Consider the following 25187-nt stretch of genomic DNA (forward strand, 5'->3'; position numbering starts at 1 on the left):
CCCCAACAATCCCACTACATCCCTGACGGTGATGTCCAAACACTCCTTGAGCTCTGGCAGCCTTGGGGCCGTGCCCACTGCCCTGGGAAGCCTGTTCAGTGCCCAACCACCTTCTGGGGAAGAACCTTTTCCTAATATCCAACCTAAACTTCCTTTGACACAGCTCCAGCCATTCCCTGGGGTCCTGTCACTGGTCACACTGAGCAGAGATGGGTGCCTGGTTTTCCTCCTCCCTTATAAAGCTGAATGGGCTGTGCCTAATGAGGGAGCTCTGGGGATGCTGAGGTGCTGCAGAAGGTGCATCTCCTTGCTGGGGAGGTGGATGTGCCACTCCTGCTGGGATGAAGCCAAGCAAATCTTCCCATCCTCCATGCTAAAGCACCGTGCTGCCAATGGTTTGGAATGGAGCTCTTTGAAGATCTCTTGGTAACACTTCTGGAAGTGTCATTCCTAATTGCTTTCTTGCCTATGAAGTAGTTGCTCTGTGCAGTTCTTGTCTCAAATGTTATATCAAAGTGTTATAAAGTGCTTCCACTGTTAATAAATACTAACTACGCTGCTATAAAAACTTGTCAAAAAAGCACCACAGGGCATGAATCTCACTGAACACATGACATGTGCCTTTAATATATCAATGCAAACTGTGACTGTTTCTGTGCACTGCCAGGCAGATGACAGATCAATCAGTGATAAAATTACTTATACATACTATTAACATAAGACATGACCAGCTTCTTGATTTTTCCTTTCTTTGGTACTAGTACTTGAGTTTGCCTGTTTGGCTTCTCTCTGTTTCATGGAGCAACGCTGCAGCCTTCCAAAATGACAAATCCATATTGTGTTTCCTTCAATTCTTTAATAAAAAAATCCAAAACCATGACACTTAAACAGCTGTTACACGACTTTTCAGAGGTGGATTCACTTCAGCAGAGGAAAAAGTGCTGCCAGGACTCAGACCTTGGAAGACTTGGAGGTTAAAGGACTTGCTATACTTCCTTTTGAGAGAGGTAAGGATTTCAGAGCATTATAATGCTCCTGTGTGGATGTCAGATTATTTGGTGTGTGATATAATACCAAGGCAAAGCATAAAAAATGGGAGGTGGTGGAGTCACCATCCCTGGAGGTGTTCAAGGAATGACTGGATGTGACACTCAGTGCTCTGGTCTGGTTGACAAGGTGGGGATCTGTTGCAGGTTGAACTCAGTGGTCTTGGAGGTCTTTTCCAACCTAAGTGATTCTATGACAACATAAGCACTTTAGAGATAAGGCTAAATACTCTTTAGTACCTTGTCTCTTCAGTTATTGAAGTGCTGTGCTTTGATGGGCCTATGGAACAACACAAATCGACAGCCTAATTGACATCCCTTCTGCTAAGCCTGCAAGGATATCTCTGCAAAGTCTGTTCGTGACAAGTGACACTCACCAAGTGTCAGACAGAATCCACACACTTCCTTCAGGGACATGACTGACTTTGAAACTACTGATTCAGTCACTGCTGAGAAAGGTGTAATAAAGCAAAGTGGTTATTTTTACTTCGATGAGTGAAAGCAGCATCAGAGAAAAGGAAGAATGCAGGATGGACATGGAACATTGCTGGCAATGTTCCTCCTTCCCATTACAGTACTGTTGAAGCAAGGAAAAGTAATTTGGTCAAGCTGTATCCTAAGGAGTGCTCTGTTGTGCAAATCTCATTTCTAAGCCTGTGCCTCTATGACTCTGTATTTTCTGAAATCAAATTTAAAGGCAGTCCAGCAGAAGACCATGGAAGGAGTCCCTGGAGGGTTCCAAAATCTGGTTCCCTGAATTTTAAAACTGCTTCATTGTGTGCCAGGTGATAGTAAGGCTGAAGTTGCCTGTCATGGCCAGAAAATAGACAGAGTAATGCAGAAGTAAGGCCTGGAAATCACCAACTAATGCAGGAATAGCCTCACTCAGCCAGATGTAATGGGGGATGGAGCATTTGCAAGGCACAATGTACTCCCAAAGGCATCCCTAAAACAACAGTGCATCTTTACCGTGTCTGTATCAATTCCCAGGTCAGGTCATGTCTTTAAGATGCACATATTTACTGAGCAGCAGATGTTTGCAGGGATAACCTTTGCTATGCCAAGTAAATAAAACCAAAAACCTCAAAATGGCCAATTTTCTGTTTTGAAATGGGCAATTTAAAAATAAAGATGTTTAGAGCTGACTGAGGACTGAAATCCCAGAGGGGTGAGCACTGCAGACACGATCACAGCAGGGTTAGCAGGTACCCACATTTGCTGAAGCCCATGACCCAGGCAGGATGGCACCAGCAGCCACACAGCAATTGGAAATAAGGATCCAAAAAGTGGTAAATTGGTAAAAGACAATCAAATCCCATCAGATGTACTGAAAGTCCTTGACTCTTTCCTGGAAATCCCATACAGCTGACCAAAATTTCTTGAGAAAAACTGACTCTTCTCTGACACAGGCACCCCAAAAGCCTTAGAAAAAATTTTAACTAATGCAACAGGGAAGCTTTTACACAGTGTGAGTTTACAGAGGAAGAGGTGGTGCATATAATGCTTAAATAAACTCTCCTACAGCAATCAGAAAGGAAGAGGGTTATTGAAAAAGGAAAAAGAAAAAAGAAGTTAACCTAAAATTAAAATGCACTTAAACAATTAGCTCTGAGTTGGAGATGTCTGCTGCCACAACGAATAATAGAACATGACAGTAATTGCTTAGGTTTATATAGCATTTCTGGCCCTAAGGCATGTGGAGCTCTCTGCAAATGCTGATTTGCATTGTCTGAAAACACTCTGACTGATAAAACATATTATCTCTGGAGAGGAGAGAAACAGCCCAACACATTCATCAAAGCTGTGCAAAGGTCAGCTGGAATAGAAGAGAAGTAGGTGGATAGCAAATTGCTATCCATAATAGAGTTTATTCAGGTACCAAAATTAGTTTTAAACCCTATTCTGGATCTCTGGAATGAATGGAGAAAGTCCCAAAGGACTTGGAATCAGATTCTGTATGTTGACATGTATTATGAGGGATGTGTGTATTTATCTAAATGCCAGTGTTTCAGTTGCATTCCATTATTTACGTGATATGTTTCCAACAGGTCTGGACTTTGTCACATGACAGGGGAGATGTCAGGCATTCCAGCTGCAGGGAGCATGGCACTATGGCCAGCAGTGCTCTGCTCTGGCCAATGGACTCCTAATTACAGCTGGAAGGCAGAGAATCGACTCACTTCTTTGTCCATCTCATCACACCACTCCCAGCACCAGCTATTGCAGCATCTCCCATATTCCCAACAAAGGACACATTGAGAAGCTGAGACAAATATCATTACATGAGAGAGAATTAATTTTTCAGCAGACACTTTCCACTTTAGGTGTATGAACCTGAGTAAATATCTGGCATCATATCATTGATTCAGGAAGTTGGGATTAGATTAGCCAGTCCAATAAAGGTGTTCCATATCGATAAGGACTCAAGTGAAATCAGATTAGAGCTTTTCCCAACAGATAATGTCCTGCTTTTTCATCAAGGCCTCCAAAGCAATGAAAAATAGCATTCAGATCACTCTGTGCAGCACAGGAGCTGTTTGCTTTTACTGTCAGGAGACCTGGAAGGATGAAAAAGTACATGTGGAAACCAAACCCATCCTTAGTGAATGAGACCCACGGGGCAGATGAATTCCCTGCTTTTGTCACACACTCCCTTTGCTGTTTCCCTGCACTACCTTTCGCAGGGATGAGGAAGGGAAACTTTGAGGAGAGCAGCAGATGCTGGAGCAGAGGGAAGCAGAAGGGCAGTAGATGCCAAGGCATCACAGCAAGGGAGGTGTTTCTGAAGCCCTTGAGAGCACAGCGTGAGCTCTCCAGAGCTGCCTGTGGGAACCTTGTTCCTGTTCCAGGCCAGCACAGAGCTGGGGACATGCTGTTCTTTATGCAAAGCAGAGGGAAATAAGAAACAGTCGTGCATGTCAGAGACCGAAGAGGTTTAATTGGAAAAGACAACAATTAATGTAAGTTACTTAAAGTTTCCATTTGAATCAGAAAGACAGTGAAGTGAAGTGAAACCCAACAATAATTGCACAGAGAAGGAATGTTGGCCTGCAGCAGGACTAGTCATCCCATTCTTGTGGTTTCTTCTCTCTGCTTTTTCTAACAGAATCCTTCCTTCTAGCATTATCCTCTGGCAGCACAGGAGGGGCTACCAGGAGCTGGTAACTTCTGTAAACCAGATTGCTCTCCATTTTCTGTAAGTAGTAACACAAAGACTGAGCAGGACACAGGGTGGTATGGGCAGGCAGCCACTGGGGCAGTTGGACGAGCCCAGCTTCCCTGGACAGCCCATGGAGCACAGAATCCCCACTGCTTCCTGCAGAAAGGGCTTTCATGGAAACCTCCAGAATTATACCACAAACAGGGAAGTACCAAACCAGGGGTCAGCCATTCCACAGGGAGAGAGAAACCACAGCAACCAACAGCAAAAGTAAATCTCAGACCAGAAAAAAACCCTTGCTTTTGTTACCAAAGCACAGATTGGGCAATAAAAAATAGACAAAAATTAGTTGATATTTCAATCGCTTCCAAGCTCAAGGTGCCCTTCAATGCCTTGGTTTCCCTACCAGAAACAAACTGATGCAGAAGAGAAGTTCTGATCTTGAATCTTGTATTAGGCCAAATAACAAAAAGGGGTTTAGCTTAACTCTAATCTCTTTTTCCAATATACAGACATATTGAAAGAGATTATCTTACTAAAATTGAAGGAAACTCTGGCATTTAAAAACCCTAATCCCCTCTTTCCTTTGTAGCAGATAAGATAAATATCTTGATTTCACTCAGTACAATTACAAGAAGCTTTTATCTTATCAGAAGTTCTCGGTTTCCTCTGGTGAGGCACCTTTTGAGCAGTGTACAAGGCTTCAGCAGTGTCCTGGTTATTGGCAGACAGGTTTTGGGCGAAGAAAGGTACCAGGTTCCTGTGACACAGGGTGCAGCACAGACACACAGCCCAGCGAGGTGCCAGCAATGCCTCACCATCCCAGGGAGCCAAAGGGATGCTGAGCAGGGCAGGGGAGCCAAGGTTACCCTGTGCCCTCTCCCCACTCTTCAACCTTTTTTTCAGAAGAATTTTGAAGTGTCAAAAGAAAAAAAAAATCTTTAAACTATTCAGCTCCTAAATATAGCACAAATCCCTAGGAAAGAAAAAGCAGGGAAGGGGCAGGAGGAAGAACCTTACCCCAAACCTCTCAGATGGCAGATGAGAGACAAATAATTAGTGTCTCGACTTCTACCCTGGGGATAATCCCACCTCAACAACGAGCCTACTGCATTTACAAATACAAAGAAAGGCTTCAGCAATACTTTCAGCAAACACCCACAATAAAAAAAAAAAAACAACAGTCCTCCCACACACGAGCTGGAGGTGCAGTGTGTGGGAATGTCGTGGTTGGTTCTGTGAGCACAGACAGGCTCTGCCTTCCCAGAGCCACAACAGGGGCAGAGCAGGGGCTGCATCTCAGGCAGTGAGAACAGCTTGGGAGCAGCTCCCCACTGCCATGTCTTGCCATCAGCTCCCACCCCCTCACAGCTTCTCTGCCTTCAATTCATAGTGTAAATCCTGCTTGTTATTTTCCAGACTCTGCTGGAGCCTCACTTCTTTATAAGTCCTAAGAGGAGTGGCTGAGGAAGTTGGGGGCTCAGTCTGGAGAAAAGGAGGCTCAGGGGGGACCTTCTCACTCTCTCCAACTCCCTGACAGGAGGAGGGAGCCAGGTGGGGGTCGAGCTCTGCTCCCAGGGAACAAGGGACAGGACAAGAGGAAACGGCCTCAGTCTGCACCAGGGGAGGTTCAGGTTGGACATCAGGAGGAATTTGTTCACTGAAAATTGTTGTCAGGCATTGGAAGGGGCTGCCCAGGGAGGTGGTGGAGTCACCATCCCTGGAGGTGTTCAAGGAATGACTGGACATGGAAGGTGGGCATAGGAAATCAGGGAAGGGAAAGGAAAGGACCCTTCCTGCAGCCTCCCATCCCCCCAGCTTTGGCTGCTCGACTCTCTGCACATCCCCATGTGCGCTGCCAGGCTGGAAGTATGTCCTGACCATTGCTAATGCTTTTGACTAGGGTGGATTCAGCCTCTTTGGGCACCACATCAGCTACCTGGAGGAGTTTCCTGTGCCGACCACTGCCACAGGGTGCCCTGTGCAGTCACATACTGGTAGAAGTCAGGAGACACAGAAACACACACAGCGTTCTTTGGATGAGGGAGAGGGGAAAGGAAGAAGACAGCTGTGCAGAAGGGGATCATGTATCATCTTTTAGTTTGTAGGTTGGTTGATGCTGCACAGAACAACACACAACCAAGCCCTTTGCCACACGAGCAATTCTATTTTACGGTGATAACTTGAGCTGTTGTGGAACATCTACACTGCTGGACCCAAGGGCTCCTCTGCTCGTGGATTCTGCACAGCAGGTTGTATAATGTTCCCCTGCACTCCCTGACTCAGCCCATATCTTCTGTCTGAGCTATCATGTACCTACTGATATTTATAGCTCTCTGTGCCCTGCTCACAATCCCTCACAACTTCCAGTCACGGTGTTTGTGAATATTAGAAGGCTGTGACTGTGGAGAAGGCTGATGCCAAGTTGTAAAATCATGCCAGGGAAGTTGGAACATAAGTTTGATTGTAAATATTGGCAATGCTTCACAAAAAAATTACAAGAAAGCTCTGTCAAAAAAGGACAAAACTCTTTTTTTAGTTGTTCTTGAGTCTAATCATCTCCTATATTTTATAGAATCCCTTTTCAGGTTTGCAGCTAATGAAATTTAAGTGAAAACCAAATTATCTCCTGAATAAGGTTAACAACATTAGCATTTACAGACAGCAATCAGATCTCCTCCCAGCCTGCATTTGCCAGGTGAAACCAGACAACTGTGCTGGGCCTGTGGTCCTGAACTGCTTCTCCTGGCACAAGGAACTGATACTTGAACCGAAAACATTTCTTGAGCAGCCCCTGGTTGCACTGCCCAGAGGGCTCAGCCCTGGGGCTGTGGCAAAATGAGTGAGATAACACTGAAGTTCCCATTTTCAAATGTGCATCATTTGCTGTGTTTCTCAAGGTTTTGCTCAGAAACTTTCCAAAAAGAACTTAGTGGGCATGTGCTTTATCAGCACCTTCACAAAGGGGAGCCAGTTCTTGCCCATCAGTCCCATTAATAAGGCAACTGCTGGAGAAAGGACATCACAGACCCTAAACCTTGGCAACCTGGACCTGCTCCAAGTCCCACAAGCAGAGCAAGTCCAAAATGCCTCCAAAAATGACCTGTGCAAATCCAGTGTGAACCACCAAGGGCTGAGGCAATGGAGGGAAGAGCAGACCAAGTCCAAATGATCTGTCTTGGGGCTAACAAACTTGTAGTAAAGAAGACATTAACATATATCAAAGCTCTGATCCATCTTGCAGGACCATTAAAATTCCCAGGCAGTTCCAGCCAGTCAGAAAGTTTAACCCTAATGGAATGGCTTTGTACTAAAGGTCTTTATAGCTTAGGGCAGCAGCATCCTGTCAATGAAATTCTTTTCTAAATGATACCTTAGTGATAAGAAAAAAAAAGAATCATACAACATCTACAGTTTGTGTAAAGGGGGAAAACCCATTGGAAGCACATTTATCTTGCAATTATAGCTAAAGCAAAGAAACAAATTAAATTGAAGATGTGCATCCTTTGTGTTTAAAAATTGAGTCACAGTGAAGATTCACCTCCAATTTTAAATTTGGTCAAACCAAGCTCAAATAACATGTTTGTTATTGATGGGTTTTGTTCCCTTGCTGGGCATGTTTGTGAGTTTTGTGCACCCAGGTGCCCACCTGCTGCTTCCCTATTTCTCCTTAAGAGCAAAACAAAACAAAACAAACCTTTCAGAAACTCTGCAAGAACCAATAAATATTGGATTTTACCTTTTCAACTAATTTGGAGGAGTCTCCAGGCAACCTGGCAGAGTGAATGAGGAATGCAAATAATTGGCATGCACCTTCTCCAAAAAACATCTGTGCTGGGAGAGCTTGGGGCTTGTCAAACACCATGGGAGGCTCTGCCTTGGGAGAGATGGAAGAGAAGGAGGAGAGCAGAGGACAGGCTGGTTTGGAGGCTCAGCTGGGCTGGGCTGGGCTGGGCTGGACTGGGCTGGACTGGGCTGGACTGGGCTGGAGGGAAAAGCCCCATCACTGGCACCACCCAAGGCTGTGGAGGAGGAAGAGCAGGACAAGTGGTTATTCTGCCTCGGGAAGCTCTGTGATCTCTGTCTTAGGGCCTAAAGAATGAGCAGAGAGAACAGGAATGGGAGGAGATATTTTACCTGAAAACCCAGATCCTGGAAATAGACTTGCCGGGTCCATCAGAAAGCAGCTCTGAGTAAACAACCTGTGTGTTTTCTGAGTTAAGCCACAACTGGAGCCCAAGAAATCCCACCATGGCAGGTGGGAAGGGATCACTGCTCCCCAGGACCACCTCTGTGCACAGCTGTTGGGGAAGGGTGGCTGAGAGCCACAAATCAGAAACCATTCTATGATTCTATAATCAGTTATCCTTTTGCTCCACAGCAGCTCTGACCTTCTCTTCCCTACAACCAGCATGGATTTATTTTTATTCCCACAGATCTGTGTGGAGTTGCTAAATTTCTAAAAACCAGAGACCCGAGTTGCTGAGGTGCCTGTTCCAACAGAGCAGGGAAACACCAGAGCTCGCTGAAGTTCGGGAGATTTACTGGCACAATTACTCATGATCCCTATAGTGACCAATAACCCTGCACAGCAGTGCTCCAGCTGCACACCAGGATTTACTGCACACTTCTCCCAGGGTTTTTGCCCCTCCAGAGTGTTGACACGAGTGTGGGCTGAGGGGGTTATTTATCTGATTTTGTATTATGCAGACAATGAACTTCCAGCTCCAAGGTGCATGTTTCTTTTTTTTCCCAGCTTTGTTAGTTTGGGCTTTTTTAAGAGAAAAATCAGGATGTGTTTTACTTTGGAGAAATAAAATAGACATTTTGAGAAGACCTCTCTGTGATGGAAAATGAGTGGTAAATAAATCTCTCACTAGAGCTTTCCCTGAAGAGACTAATACAGTGCTCTGTGCTGAGCACTGCAGTTCTGAGAGGAAATAGGGAATACACCAAAGTGACCTCCTTGACCCAAATGTTCCAGAGTTTGTCTACGCTGATCATTGCTCAAACATATTTCACCCGAAGTCATCCTCTTTGCTGCAGCAAAATTTCAAAACTTGTTTTATCCAAGAATTCAAGCAATGCTGGCCTGGGTTCCCACCCACTTGTGCAGAATGGGGTTCAATGATTCATGAAGGCACGAGTTTGTTGGTTTGTGTTGAATAAATATCTACGCATGACAAACGATACACAAACAATCTGTTTAAAGGGCAAGACAACATTTTTCAGATGATTCTGGAATTTTTCTTTCAGTCTCGTGGTGCACAGGACTCCTGAACACATGGTACAGCCATCCAGAAACTGCATCTATTGCAGTTCATTATTGTACTAATTTTTGCCATACATTAGTTGAGTGCTCATTGTAAATTCTCCTATTCACTCATTTTCCAGAATTATTCCCAAGTCTTTTCAGTGAACAATATTCCAAACCATAGGTTATTATAACTATGAATTGCAAATATTTAAAATGAATTATGCAATTTGTGCTGCAGCCAGAGAAATAAACCTTTGTCTGTGACATGAGTTGCAATCTCAGCCATTGAAAAATGAATTGGGCATGAATTTCAGATTGTACCCACCCCTGCAGATTTCAATTCAGCATTTGCACGTGTCTTGCCTGAATTCTGATGGTACAGATCAGAGTTGAAATAGATGAGTATCCAGGGATAAAAATAGGGGTTCTGGCAATTCCTACACTTTCAGAAAGCAAACCTGGAAAACAGACAAATCAAAATCTTCTGTTGAAGCTGAATATTTAGTTCTTATACACTTTCCCACTGTACACACAGATACTGCTCCAACCAAGATCTGTCTCCTGACTGTTCATGACATCCTCAAAACACATTTTGCACCATGTCTTGCCCTGTTCAAGGAATGGATGTCTCACACTAGCTGATGGAGAGTTCAAGAACAACATGGGTGACTGACAGGAAATCCTTTCCCCATCTTCTGGTTCATAATTTAGGTATAAAGTGGGGTGGTTGCCATGGCATTAAGAAAGCTGTAATTACCCTCATATCATGGTCTCTGTGCAGTCTCTGCTCCTCAGCCCCATCTCCACTGGGGCTGTGACTGGCCCCAGCTGTGCTGTAAAAAGTCTCTCCCTGCCTGGGTCACCCAGAACATCACAATCTTCACAGACTACTTAAAAATAAATTGAAACAAATGAAGGAATGAGAACTGCTTCCCTAGTAGTCAAATCTGTGTGTGGTCAGGCTGTCAGCCTCTTCTCACTGCTGTGTTTTATTGAGCTCTGCTCCTCCTTTCCCACCCCCCCCATTTCTAATACAAATGTGAAAAATCCCAAAATGGGAATGTCAGAAAATTTTGACACTAAAGTTATCAGAAGAAAAAAAGAAGAAAGGCTTTCCCTGCCTGGAAGGCACTCCCAGGTCAGATGCATCCCAGAGCAAGAGCCTCAATTTTGACAGTGACAAACACATTCCTGCACTTGCAAATGCACCAGTGAGATGGGTGTGAGCAAGGACAGAATGGTGCAGAGCTGAAGGAAAGTTCAGATCCTCTCAAGATTGGAAGTGGAGTCAGAAATCCCAGACTTACAGTCAACCACTCCTGACTCCCTCTCAGGATAAATGGCTCATGTCAGCTTAATATAAATGGCAAATTTCTGTGGCTTTTGGGACAGGAACTCTGCCCACAAGGTCCGTCTTTCTTGGCACTGCACCCTCTGCCAGGGTACAAAAAGCAGCTGTAAAATCCCACTTGCACAACTTCCCAGCTGCAGAAGCTCTTGGTTGGGAAGAAACAACTTGAGGTTAGAAAAGAAGTGTGTGAGTCAGGTCCCCAGTGCAGCTCCTCAGTGGGGTTGGTAGGAAGCCAGCCCATACAGGAAGGTTTCAATATTTCAGCTGCTGGGCACAAACCCCTTGTATTTCAAAGCTAGCAAAGAAATGTATGTTATGTCTTGAGAGAACCTGCCTTACTAAATTCCTCCACCGTTCGTGCTAGATCCAACCTTTTTGGCATTTAAGAGAGAAACACTGAAGAAATAAAAATTTCTCAAGTGAGATTTTCTATCCACAGACTACAATTAGTTGGTTTGGCTTTAATCCCCATACCTCCACCATCATCAATGCAGAATCTGCACTGGGAAAAGAAGCCACACTTTTCTCATCAGTTACGAAGCTGAGGAAAACAGAATGTAATTGCTCTCTGAAGTGCTGATGTGCAGAGCTGTCTCCCTCCAGCACATGGAGGGAGGAGGGAATGCAGCAGTGGGAACTGAATGCCTTCTGCAGGGCTGGAGTGATATGGAAAGGCAGGACATAATCTAAGTCAAGCGTGAGTAGGTTGGAGAGAGTTGATACCCTCTTATCCGTAACGGGACTTGTAAAAGCTGCAAGTGGACAATGCCCTGTGTGGGTTTGGTTCTTACTGAGTCTTTCCAATGGGTGTCACACCTGGATTGGCAGGATTGTCTAGACTTCCATGGATAAACTCTATGTGGGAATAGAGGGGTACAAGTGGGAGGGAGAAGCTGGAAAAGAGGAAAGCGCGCTGTCAGCTCCATGGTGGGATCCACTATTTCCTGCAGCGCACCAGAGCCTCCCCAGTCAGCCAGGATGGCTGAGACCATTGGCACCCCTGAGTTTAGAGGAAACTCCTCACAGTTGCTTTGGCCACCACAGGGACATCAATGTGTTTAAAAAGTTTCAAAATGAGGATTTTGTCAGCTTTAGGAACACTCAGCAGAGAATGAAGGAAACCAGCAGCAGCTCAGCCCTCCTGGAGGTGTTCAGAGACTGCTTGATCACTCTCTCTGGAGCCCAGCTCTCTACTGGCCTGAGCTTTCCTGTCCCCGTGACAAAGGCATGAAAATGAAGTCTCACAGTGAGGTAACAGTGAAAAAGCAATGAGACAATTTGGAGGCTTGAGGAGTCACTGGCATTGCCATCTGCAACACTCGGACATCAAACACCTGCACAGACCGCAGCAATTCAGCTTCTGGGCTGATGTGCTCCCTGCCCTCTGTATCTCCAAGCCTCACAGGAGAGAGGCTGCGTGCCCTCTCTCTGCCTTGTCTACTTAGCAAAAACCATCCTGTTGCTGTGTTTGCCATCCAAAAGAGACACCACTCTCTCCTTCTCTGTGCCTAAGCCACTGTGCTGGTCCCTGCATCCACTGGGTACAATCCTGAGAGCACAGAGCTACCCTGGTGAGCCAGGGATGGGAGCAAGAGCTCTCTTCCCCTGCAGGGATGTGTTTTCAGCCTTCACACCTGCAGCTCCCCAGCCAGGGGAGCGGCTCACTCGCTGTGGGATGGAGAGCTGTCCCCAACAAGGGCTGCTCTTTCACTCCTAACTGCAGCAGAGGAGCATCTGACAGAAATACAGACTGAGCATGGCACAGTGCCACACATCCATCACTGACAGAGAGCTCTGGGACCATGGGATCATGGTCACCAAACAGTTTTTAATCAGCAGGAGATAAATACATTGTAATGTCCTTCATGACTTAGAAAGCTTGAGAGGTCTGTCTCAAGGTTGTGACAAGCCCTGCCACATCCCCCATCCATTATATGGCTCAGGACTCTTTCTAAAACTTCAGAGATCTCTGCAGAAGGGAGCTTGGGCAAACCAGCAGATAAGACCCAGCTGGGAAGTGCTCTGTGTCTGATTTAGTCTCCGGGAGGGTTCAGCTCTGAACACTAAGACAGTTACCAAGTCCTTATCCGTGTGTGAAGACTCCAGTACCCATCTACCAAAAAACCAAAATCTCCTCTAGACAGTGGTATAGAAACACCTCTGGTTCTATTCAGAGACTGCAGTTTGTTCTGATACTACAGGAGTTAACTGTACTTCCCTCCCTTCCTCCTGTGCTCTGCCTCCCACCTCTGTGCTCGGTGAGAAGGCAGCAGTGTCCCATCCCAGAGTCCTCCAAGCCCCTCTGTACCCACCCAGTGCGCAGCCCACACACTCTGCTCTTGCAGTGAACACACTGAGGTAATCAGAGAAGGGAGGGGATGTGAGGTGTGGGGTTCAAATTCACTGGAACCCCAAACTGCCAACCCTCAGGACTGTGTACCATGGCCCACACAAGGCACCCTGGGCTCCTGCAGGGCTGGGTGGGCTGGGGCTGAGCTACAGTAAAAGGCATTTTCCAAGTTGCTAAGACAAAGTGGTAACACCCCTCCTTGCATAGAGCCATGGAATGAATGGCTTACAGTCAGGGTGCTTGCAGAAGTTCATCCTTTCCATTTTATCAGTTCAGAGGACGCAGCAGTGGCTGGAGGGCCTACAAAGGCAGAACCTGAGAAGGGGCTATAGGAGGGTTGTGATCCCTTTCCTAGAGAAGATGAAGTAGGCAGCCTCCCCATGTAGGGTCAAGTTTTCCCCTCTGACAAAACAACACTACCAAAATGCACACACGACTCCTGCATTCTCCCAACTCTTTCCTGAGCACACCCCTGCAGAAAGTGCACATGCCAGCAAGTACCTGTTATCTACAAACCCAGATTGCCTGAGCACCCTAAGGATTTCTCTTGCCCCCTTCCCTTTCTAAACATTTAATCGATCAAGACATTTCAAAGCAAAACCAATTGAGTACGAAAGCTATGGAAAAATCCTCTTTCTAGTGACTCCAGGCATCTTGCAGCATCCAAAAAACACTCACCTTAGCACGTGCGTCGATCCATTTATCGTGGTGGTGGAACAGGGCACCGTCTGCCCCAGGATGGAAGGTCTTCGGTATCGCTCATCCCCACAGCACAGGATGATGAGGAAGGCACGTCTGAAAGACTTGTTCAGGAAGGCGTAGAGGAAAGGGTTCAACCCTGAATTGATATAGCCCAGCCACAGGAAAGCCGTCCACAGCTTCCCCGGCACCGTGTAGTTTATGAAAGGGTCCACTATGTTTGTGACAAAGAAGGGGGCCCAGCACAGGCAGAAGCACCCCATGATGATGCACAGGGTCTTGGCAGCTTTGGTCTCAGTCTTCATGCGGTGGGTGCTGTGCTGGTCCGGGGGGTGCTGCCGGTCGTCCGTGGGGGCCCCTGCGCGCTGCAGCACCTGGATCTGCCGGGCGTGCTCCCGCGCCGTGATGTAGATGCGGTAGTAGGCCAGCACCATCAGGAAGAAGGGGATGTAGAAGGCCACCACGGAGCAGGTAATGGCGTATGGCTTGTTGACCATGAATATGCAGTAGGTGGAGTTGGAAGCCTTGTTGAACTGCCTTTGCTGAATCTGGGGTGGCAGGAGGAAGGACAAGGAGAAGGAAGTAGGAAAGAAGTTAGAATCACGGAATCATGGAATCAGAGAATGGTTTGGGTTGGAAGGGACCTTACAGGTCATCCAGTTCCAATCCCCCTGCCTTGGGGACACCTTCCACTAGACCAGATTGCTCCAAGCATCATCCAACCTGGCCTTGAACACTTCCAGGGATGGGGCAGCCACAGCTTCTCTGGGCAACCTGTCCCAGTTCTGTACCACCCTCCCAGCAAAGAATTTCTTCCTAACATCTAATCTAAACCCACTCTCTGTCAATTTGAAGCCATTCCCCCTTGTCCTGTCACTACATGCTCTTGTTTATTGTAACAAGAGAATAATCCTTTCTCCTCTTTACAACTACAATATCAAAATTATTTAATTGGGCATGTAAGGAAGTTTACCTGAAGTAAACACCAGTTGGTGTTGGAACCCTGCACTCCCTCTCAACATGCAGCTACTGGTATCTGTGAACACCAGCAAGTTAGAAGGAAGGGCAGGGCTTGCACTGGTGTTCAGAAAAGCTGGTACAGACAGCTGGGTGCCTTTTCTGGAAAGGTGGGGTAAGACATCAGTGAACGAAATCAGATACCTAGCATGGCTTGTAAAATAAGCAAAATGCACCTCCCTTTCCTACCAGTTGCCCATTCTAAAGGTGCTTGATGGGAAGCAATTTTGGCTTTGTCACCTTGTGACAGCAGCTTGCACCTGTTATTCTCCACGAGCCAAAAAGTATTCATAGGTCCTTGACTTGGCAGAGAAGGTGCCACATCTCTTTAAACAAGCTCTTCCAAATAAGGTGTTTTCACAGTTTACCATTTTTAATTCCTACAACTCTACACTGGAAGAAGAGCAGATTTGCAACTGAAATCCTTTCTCTGTAGGCAGGAACCTGCAAGTGAAGCCAGAGTGCAGCGGGGAAAATTGACTCCTGCTGAAATTACTTACACAGGTCTTCTTCTTACTTCATCTTCTTCCCCTGCTGAGGCTCACACCAAGACAGGGAATATTGGCAGGACTGGCCTAAAGCACTATCCCTTCTGGGGCAGTCTGGGATTCCTGGCTCTCCATACATCCCTTGCACAGCAAGGAGGGACCCTTGGGCTGCGATGGCAGTGGCCAGAACTTCCTGAGAGCTGCAGAGGCCAGGGGGAACCAAGGACTCCTGAGGTGTTTGTCAGGAGCCAGCTGGGGCTTGCCGTGTTTTCAAGGGACTACTCACAGAACTGATTCATAGAGGAGGGTAAAATCCTCTCCCAGAATCACCACTGCCCCTGTGTCAGTCCTTTCAGACAGAGTAATTTGAAACCCCCTTAAAGGTATCCTCCAAAGACACAACAGCCCCTCTGCATTGATAACAAGGTTTCTCCTCCAGCTTCCTTTTCCTTCCTTTCCCTGAATATTGCTTTTTAAAGAAGAATACACAGTGCCAAAGATATCTGAGCGGTGTATCTCCTTAGCTACTCACCAGATCAATGATGCCAATGCTATTCCAGCCTTGCATGATAGGGAGGAAAGAAATAAATGTTGGGATTACCCAGCACCCTCCGAGCATTACAGCGATGCGCAGTGGGGTCATCTTGTTCCTGTACACCAGAGGCTGGCAGCAGATAGCATAGTACCTGCAAGGAGAAAAGGGAGAGAGCCACTGTCATCAAAAGAGCCTTCCAAGTCTTCTAAAAATAGAATTGTAAAGCCTTTTCTCCAGCTTCTTTCTCCTGCCTTTCAAAACAGAGGAAAAAAGGAGTCTATTTCTGTTGATTCCCTCTTACACAAGGAATTCAGGAAATTTCCACAGCATGAGTAAATAAGGTTTCAGAGTGACTTACAAGGAAAAACCAGTGTTTTCTGTTTTCCAGACAGGGAAGATGAGGCACAGGTTAATGCTGTGGTTTGTCTGAGATTGCAGGGCAAGGGAGCGAGTCCATACTCAGCCCAACTCGCTCCCTGCACTGAGTCACTGAGTCCTCACCCTCTGTACTGCAATGGAGGAATTTCCCTTCCTTCCATTCAGCCTTAACTGAGCCAGTGTTGGGGCTTTCCTAACTGCAATGGACATTTATTTTGACAAGGCTTTAAAAGCTGTTACTGCAAAGTCTTTCAAAGCTGTGAAAATGTCAGTAAAATGAAATGTGTTTTCCCATAACCGAGCTCCCTTTCTGCCGCCCAGAAATCTACCTCTTGTCTGGCTGGGCTTTAACCTTCTGCCACAAGGACAGGGAAATATCTGCATGGGGCTTCTAGTCTTTGCATCATCAGGGGGATGTGCCTTGCACTCTCCTTCCTCCTCCAGATCCATTCATATTCAAAGTACAACAAAGTACAACATATCCTAAAATAACAACTAGCTATGAACTAAAAATGTTTTCTGAAAGAGGTAAGAAACCAACTCTTCTGTTTGTTTGGTCCCTGTGCCACCAACCTGCAGGTGGATTTCTGCATCAGGAAGGTGCAGCTAACCTAAAACTGGAAATCTCTTTGCTCTGAAAATCTTATATATTTATAAGCAGAGCAGATCAGCAAATACCATCCCGTTGCAGACTTTTGGTGGTCCTGACCAGACATTCTCTCAGGTTCCCAATGAACTTTTTTTGATATTTAGATTTTTGATGTCCCCAGACCTGCCACAGGACTTGGGTCCAGAGACACAAGATGAGCCCACAAATTCTCAGACTTTCTAAATAACTGAACATGTTACTCAGCAATATGCCAGAGGAACACATCTTCTTAGCAGATGAATAATGATCATCCCAGAGATGATCATCATCTCAACACAAGGGAGCTATATCTGGCATATGTAATTGTTTATTATCTGAAAATCACCTACTGGAAAATATACTTTCCACATTTGGGAAGCAGAAAAATGATGCAACATGGTGCCTCATAGGATACGAACCCTGCATTGAGGAAGTAGCCACAGTTTCAATAACTGTTTCTAAAAGGAATGAATGATCTGTCAGAGATTTTTTTTGAGTCAAGCCTCAACATAAGGTATAATGTGTATATAGAGGGAGGCTCACTGCTCAATGGCCATAAAAGTCAATTTTATGAGGTCAGTAGAATCATGAATTAGAGAAATTAAATTAACCCCACACTAAAGCTGGACTATGAACCTCAGGAAATGCCTGTGAGATTTTCTAAGTGCTAACAGCACATTAAAATAAGACATATGTGAATGCACACATACACACAGTTTGTGTGTTTATTGGAGAGGTGCCCTTTGAGATGCACAATTTATTTAATCAAGATTTGGGTGGGAACCAAGAGTTTCGTCCTAAACAGGAACAAAAATACAAGAATTTCCATTTTTTTCTGAGACTTTTTTTTTTTTAAAGTCATGTGGAGTCAGCTGACTTGCTTTATTTTGATAAAATCAGGTGATATATTCCACACAAAGGGTTGAAATAATATCAAAGTGTCAAAAGAAAACATTTTTTAAAAGTCACTTTGAAACAAGATTCGAAGTGTCACAGGGGAAAAATGTTGAAACAAGCATTCAACTATTGCAATTTGATAATTCCTACATTCTCTTCTGGTTTCGTGCATGCATGAAAATCAGGCTGTTCCTCTGAAAAGTTTCACTTCCAAAGAAATGGTGTGTTTGACAGGAACTGTTCTTTTAGATCAGTGGGTGAAATGTTCCTCTTGTGGCTAAAGCAGCCAGTGATGCTCATCCCTCACATCCCTCCCATGGGGGACATGGAGAGGCTGGATAATTTACAGGATTTAGTTTTGGAGCTTGACTTCACTGGCTCATGAGTTTGAAGATTTCCAAATTAAACTGGGCGCAGCCCTGAGTGACCTCACTGAAGGAAGATGCATTTGAGTTTGGCCCTGTATTGAGAAGAGGGGCTGGATCAGAGACCTCCAGAGGTCCTTTCCAACCTACATTTTTCTGAGTCTATCAGACAGTGAGGACCATTACGATCAGATTACAATATGTAAATGATTTCAGAGGATAGAATAAACCTTTCCTTTGTTCCTGGGATAAGGACCCTCCCTATAAAAGCCACAACGTGTTTGTGTGACCTTGCCCTCTGTCACTGCAGCTTATTGCATTTGGATTTCCCCCTGCACCCCTGATTTCCTTTTCCCAGGAAATAAACCGACCTTTGAATTCAAAAAGGTATTTTCAGCAATGTTTACTAGGACAGATGGTGCTTCCCTTGGCATTACGTGCAGCTGCTCCTCTCTCAACACAAGGGAATTACATCTGGCATATTTAATTGTTTATTATCTGAAAGTCACCTACTGGAAAGTGCTGCCCAGCGCTGGACATCAAAGGCAAGTTATTGCAAGTCACAAGATACTCCATTTATTTGCAGAAAGGGCAAAAGAAGAAATCTAATAAAAGTATAAGAACAGCCAAGACACCAGTTACCCTCTCACAAGTTGGATAAGCAAACAGAAAAGGAAAACCACAATACATTGCTAATTAACTACAGCAGGAAAACAATTCTTCCAGGCAGTTTGAGTTATCACATTTCTGTACCTCTCTCTCTTCTGCAGCTGACAGCCTTACACTGAATTGTTCATGCTATTAAAGGCCATTAGAGTAAAAATTATGCCTGTAAAAATGACATCTTAAGCTCTCATATTTCTTCCCTCCCAGTGATTCAGCAGCAATTTTCCTCCACTTACATGTCAAAAGATTTTATTTTATTTCATTTCTGCTAGTGCTGCTATCAGAGCTTCCCTGTGTTCAGCAAGTGTCACTGTTAGGGGTAACAAGGTGCCGTGATCGGAGTGTGGGTGACAATTTTGCTGATGGGGAGGGAAGCAGAGAAGGACAATGTCCACTTCTCCAGAGCCCAGCAGGATTTCCCTCTGACAGCCCAGGGAGTTGGATAATAGACATCTTTGTATGCCAATAGAAGTCTCTGAAGTCACACCAGTTTTTGCAGTAGCTGGTGATTTGATGTATGTGATGGCTTGAGCATTTAAGCAGCTATTTATTCACTGGGAGAAAAGTAATTATGACTTTAGGATTATCAATAGTTTCAGTCAAAGGCTGAAATAAAGACATACTCTATATTTCTGCTTCCTTTCAAGCTACAGCTGTTTTCCTGGGCTCATAAAGAATATCTATTATGTGCTGGTACAACGGTGTGATGGATGAATATAAAATGCAATACATACACATGATTAATACAATGTCCAGGTTCAATTAAATATTAATTCTTATTATTATCAGTCAAGATCCATGTTTCTGCAGTTCCTTGAAAATGTTAACTTCCCTGTTACCTACAGTAGAGTGGATGATGTGAAACACATCCTCTCCTTTGCCTCTGCAATGGCATTCTTTGCTGAAGGGGAAATACAAGAATCCCTTCCTGGAGCTGTGGATCTTCCAAGTAGCACCATAAAGCAAAGGTTATTATAATACTTTTCCTTTTCTCTACCACACATTTGCCACAGGAATTAATCAAGTGCTAACATTTCACAGATGCCTTAAAAGAAGAAATCCATGGCTCCAATGGCCTTACTTATGGCTGTCATGGCCACTGCAGATATCACAGAATCATAGAATCATAGGGCAAAAACCTTGGAAGGGACCTTAAAGACCATCCTGCCATGGGCAGGGACACCTTCCCTTAGACCAGGTTGCTCCTGGAAGCACCTTCCAACCTGGCCTTGAACACTTCCAGGGATGGGGCAGCCACAGCTTCTCTGGGCAACCTGTACCTCATCACCCTGAGGGGAAGTATTTTTTCCTAATATCTAAACCAAACCTCCTCTCTGTGAGTTTAAAGCCATTCCCCCTTGTCCTGTCACTCCAGGCCCTTGTAAACAGTCTCTCTCCATCTTTTTTGCAGGCTCCCTCCAGGCCACAATTAGAAACAGCACTGCAGTCCAACACACTGGTGACCTGGATCTGACTGACAGCAGCATAATTCAGCTGTGGTCCATAGCAAGGATGGTTATTTATTTATCCAAGCACCTCCTCAATCCCATGTCAGTGGAAAAGCTGCCCTGGGCACCTCTCCAGAGAGCAGTCTTGGAGCGTTCGGATTCTGCCTCAGGATCAGTGATGCTCCAACCACAACACACCGCTCATTCTTTGCCTTCTGGGCATTACAGAAATATAATTACTGAGCTGCATTAGATAATTCCTTGCCCTGGGAAAAAAATTTAAGTATCTCCCTGTTTTGCAGTGCAATTTTGTTTGAGTTACGGGCATGTAGACACTACCCTGCAAGAAGCTCTTTAGATATCACAGACAGACAAATACGCCCCCACTTTCACTAAACAGACTGGCTCTGGGGGTGGTCCACATTTAAAACCATTTGGTGTCATGTGTACATATAAAATTATATACATACCATATGCTATATCATCACTGGGACCAAAATGAGAACATTTACTGAACACTCATACTGAATATTAGTTTACCCTCCTTAAATAACCTAGGAAAAAGAAGACTAAAGAATGGGAAAACTGTGGGTGCTATTGGCTCTCTCCCAAAGTTATGGTACAACAGCCATGCCCACATGGGCATCCAGACTGGGACAAACTCTCCAGCTGAACCCTGACCAAGTGATGAACCTAAGGAGCCACGATCTCAATTTATTTGTGCCTGTGTGAAATTAAAACAGCACTACTGGTGTTGCTGATATTTCAGTGAAACCAGGTTCTGGCCTCTGTACAACCACATTTTAACATTTTTTTGGAAAGAACAGCTCTTTCTATTTTTCTTTTTCCCACAGAGCAAATAAGCTTTGGGCTCTCACTGCGCCAAATAAAACAAAGTTATGCACCACCGGTCCAGAAAAAGAAAATGTCCTAAAATGATTATATCTAACAAAATTAAATTCTTATTAGAAAAACAACGGCCTGCTGGTGTTGAGATAATTACACTGAGAAAAATGCTAAAGAGAACAGTTAATTGGAACTGGATAAATTTAGCCAGGAATACAAACAAACGTATGTTGCCAAATGGAGACAGAGGACTCCTCCATGGTCCCTGTGTGGCTGGTGTGCATGGAGGGTTATTGGCAGCAACAGTGGCAAAATAAATTACCAGATTTCTAGGGGGTTTGTAAAGATTAATAAAGGACAGTGCATCCCTCAGACTGTGCCATGGCCATCTGCTCTGGTATTTTTGTTAATGCTCTCGGACCTGAATTCTGCAAACCCTGGGTTAGTTTTCTGGCCAACAGGGATAACTCTGCAGTTACGTGTCACCTCTCACAGCCTCGTGGACAGTCCCCATGTGCTCGGGCTAAAACCTTCCCATGCTGCCTTTCTGTTCCTCCACCTGCACATCTGGGAGCTGCACAAGATCATATGCCTTTTTACCCAAACAGGCACAGGGATTTATAGTCTCAGAACTTTAGCTGGAATTTGTGTCAGAAAATCAGATTGCCGACTGCCTAATCGTTACTTACTGACAGCTATTTAAAGCCTAATAAGTCTCCCCACTAACAACCTCCCCGTCCCCCTGGACAGCCAGCAGATGTTCTGCTGGCACAGTTGCTTCTCCCTGTCCTGGAAAAAGACACTGTGCTCCCAACCTTAAGCCCCACCATGGCCTGGGCATCCTTTGGGGAGCAAATGGCTCTTGGGAATGGTCCGATGCAGGGCTAAGAGTTGGACTTGATGATCCTTGTGGGTCCCTCCCAACTCAGCGTATTCTGTGATTCTATGAAATCAATCCCTCGTGCCTTGTCTGTGACACGGTGCAGAAGAGATGAGCACGGAGTGATGTGCTGGAGCCCTGGGAGCAGGAGGGGCAGGTACAGCAGGCAAAGGGAGTGACCACCCCATGCCCCTGGACGTGCTCCTCCAACCATGCTTCTTTCCCCCTGGCACAGGGACTGCCACTGCAGAGCATCAGGGCTTGGGAGTCTCTAAAACATCATCTCTCTCAAGGGACTGTGCTAATTTGATGTATGAACAGTACATTAATGTTAATTAATGTTTGTAAACGGCGCAACAAGCATCTGTCACTCTGGTGCTCCAACACCCTTTGGATACATCTGCTTTGCTTTAGCCCTTATTTAGCAGTGATTATGGGGGATGTTTGAATTCCGGTAAGACGAGCGTTGGATGTACAAACACACACAGTCAGGGCTGGTTTGTCGTGTGCAAATGTTTGGAACACACCAGGCAAACAGTGCCCAGCAGAGACACAGCCTTTGGGGGAAGCTTCCCAGGCTGGGATACAGCCAGGGGGGTAGATGAAGCAGAGAGCCCAACACAGACATTTTTGTTTCTCTGTTTGTTTCTCTGTTGCTTCCCCCTCCCACCCAAGACTTTCGAGAAGTAACTGTATTGCAAATTATACTGCAAATATTGGAGAAGAAAATTGCCTTTCCTGACAGGTTAACTGTATTGGAGACTATCAGAGCTTCTTGGTCTGCTTATATGCAGTGCAATTATTTTTATTGCACAGGCACAAAGAATGGACGTGTATGCATAAAACATGCAATAAATAAATAATTCAAGGATAAATCTTTCTATTATATTAGAATATCAAAGAGATGATGAAAGAGCATAACACAGTGGCTGGAAACTCTGGATTCAGTGAGCCCTGAGATCCCCCTGCTACCTTGGAAAAACCCTTTTTCAGCTGAGACTGGAAGTGGCTCTAAGACTCTGCAGTACTTGGCTCCCTGAGCAGTAAAATCAGTTTATCCTGTGGTGATTTCTCCAGATTTTCTCAAATGCCTTTGAGAATTAAAGCTGGAATGCTGACTTGTTTCTTTCTTTTCCGGAAGCAGCAGTGGAAATAGATACAAGATATTATCAGATAAAAGTATTTTCAACTTGTGAAAAGTATTTTTAACTTTGTGAAAATGTTAAAGGGAATGACTTCCAAATTGAGTCCTGAGGATTAGATTAACCACCCAGTTTTCTTAAAAAAACCCTCAAAACTCACAGTTGTATGCCCTGAAACAAAACAGAAGGCAGGAAATAGATGAATCATGGAAAAAATACCAACTAGCAGCAGCACACTGCCATAAAGTCTGAATGAACACGAGGGCAACAGCCAGCAAAAATTAAATCAAACCCTGTGAAGGAAGCAGAGCTGCCAGTGCTCCTCCACCTGCCAGGACCAGAGAAGCACTGGGGTTGGAGAACAGATCAGTAATGGGCTGAGTCATCCTTCCCTTCACAGAAACCTAGTCATTCATCTACCTGTTCTGCTCTTCTCAGGGCCATCCACTTCCACCTCCTCATCTATTCTGTCCTCTTAGCACTTTTTGGGTTCTTACTGAGGAAAAAAACATCCCCAAAACAACTAAAAATTGTGGAAGAAATTGAAGTTTCTACCAGCAACCTTTAAAGCCCAAGTCTGGGGTCTGTATCCCTAATGCATTAACTCTGAGCCACACATTCTGACTGCCAAGGGTGTCCCAACCCCTTGCCACCCCAGACAAGGCTGTCTCAGGATGATGGACCAGTGGGTACAGGCAGCAGGAGCAGGAGCTCATGACATGGTGGGGGTCTGCAAGAGGGCAGGAGAAACGGGACAGCCTCCTTTCTGTGCACCCCACATAGGATGTTCCTCATCCCCTGCAGGTGTTGGAGATCAGGGGGTGAAATAACATTTTCCCTTCATGCCCCCTTCTCTACACAACCCCCTGTAGCTAATTAAGAGCCTGGAGAATCAAAGTCCAACATTTTATAGAGCAAGGTCACATCCAGAGCACAGTGCCCAACATCTGCTTTCCTGGTAATTGTCTCAAAGTGGCAATTTGTCAACATTTTTGAGATAACAAGCTTCCTATTTGTGTTCCAGCCATCTAAACGTTGAGATAAGGGAAGAAGCCGTAGCTGTTTGACGTCAGCTTTCCTCTAGATACAAAACTGCCCATGCTGGTGCCCCCTCTCCCACCACAGAGCTGTGCTGCCCATCAATGGGAGGTTAATCAACTATCTTTTGAAGTCTGGCTCCACACAGACTCTCTGGATGAAAGATGCTCTTTAAATATCAGTTGTCACAATGATGGGAATGATTATGGTTATTTCAGCCATATTAGTAATACTCAGTAACAGTATTTTTAACGGTATTGAAATCCCCACACAGAACTCAAACAAAAGCTGTAAATATTGTTAGAATAGCAGCTCAGAATGTTTTCTACCAACTATTTATCTTGTGAAAAATTCTTGCTATTCTGTTTGGGAAGTTCTGCCCTTTAACCTGGAAAACTGCAGACAACAGTAAAAGAGAAACCAAGCCCCTAGCTTGATCTCAGCATATATCTCATTCCTTTCCAAGTTTTTCTGCACTCACAGGATTCAGACAGTTCTCTCCAAAATCAGCCACTGTGAGAGATTTGTTGCTCTGTGGTGCCCGGCAGGTTCATCTTTGCCCTTTGTTTGCTCCAGATAACCAAAGGCACTGCAGAGAACTAAAGCACTAAAACTATTCCCTGTGCTCTCCTGTTCGTACCTGTCCAGCGAGATGCAGCACAGGTGCAGGATTGACGCTGTGGTGAGCAGGACATCGAGGGACGTCCGGACCAGGCAGAACATCTCTCCATAGATCCAGTTGTCCTGAACCAGCTCAATGGCTCCGAAGGGCATCACCAGCACTGACACCAGCAGGTCCGCAAAGGCAAGGGAAACAATGAAATAATTGGTCTTGATTTTCCTGTAAGACAGATCACAAAATTAGAGTGGGATAACTTCAGTGCAGCAGCTGAAGATTTGATCTGCACTGAGATTTCAGACAGAGTTTGGGCCTAATTTGCTCCATCACACTAAAAGGTCGTCTCTAACATGCCCCTCACTTTATACAGTCACCTC

General features: G+C 45.1%; 1 protein-coding gene across 3 annotated transcripts in view; it reads right to left on the minus strand.

Annotated features, from left to right (window-relative positions):
• The window catches only part of HTR4 (5-hydroxytryptamine receptor 4), a 90228-nt gene that overhangs the window by 23069 nt on the left and 41972 nt on the right, over positions 1–25187 (minus strand). For all 3 annotated transcript variants that reach the window (XR_003527670.1, XM_027643714.1, XM_027643715.1), the window contains exons 4-6: positions 24832–25032; positions 15901–16054; positions 13843–14411 (exon numbers count right to left, since the gene is read on the minus strand). Coding sequence is in view for 2 of the 3 variants with exons in the window: in XM_027643714.1 (XP_027499515.1) it covers positions 13843–14411; positions 15901–16054; positions 24832–25032 (924 nt within the window). In the remaining variant the exon portion in view is untranslated. The remainder of the gene's footprint in view (positions 1–13842; positions 14412–15900; positions 16055–24831; positions 25033–25187) is intronic.

Source organism: Corapipo altera, unplaced genomic scaffold, assembly GCF_003945725.1.
Source record: "Corapipo altera isolate COAL_440 unplaced genomic scaffold, ASM394572v1 75, whole genome shotgun sequence".
NCBI lineage: Eukaryota > Metazoa > Chordata > Aves > Passeriformes > Pipridae > Corapipo > Corapipo altera.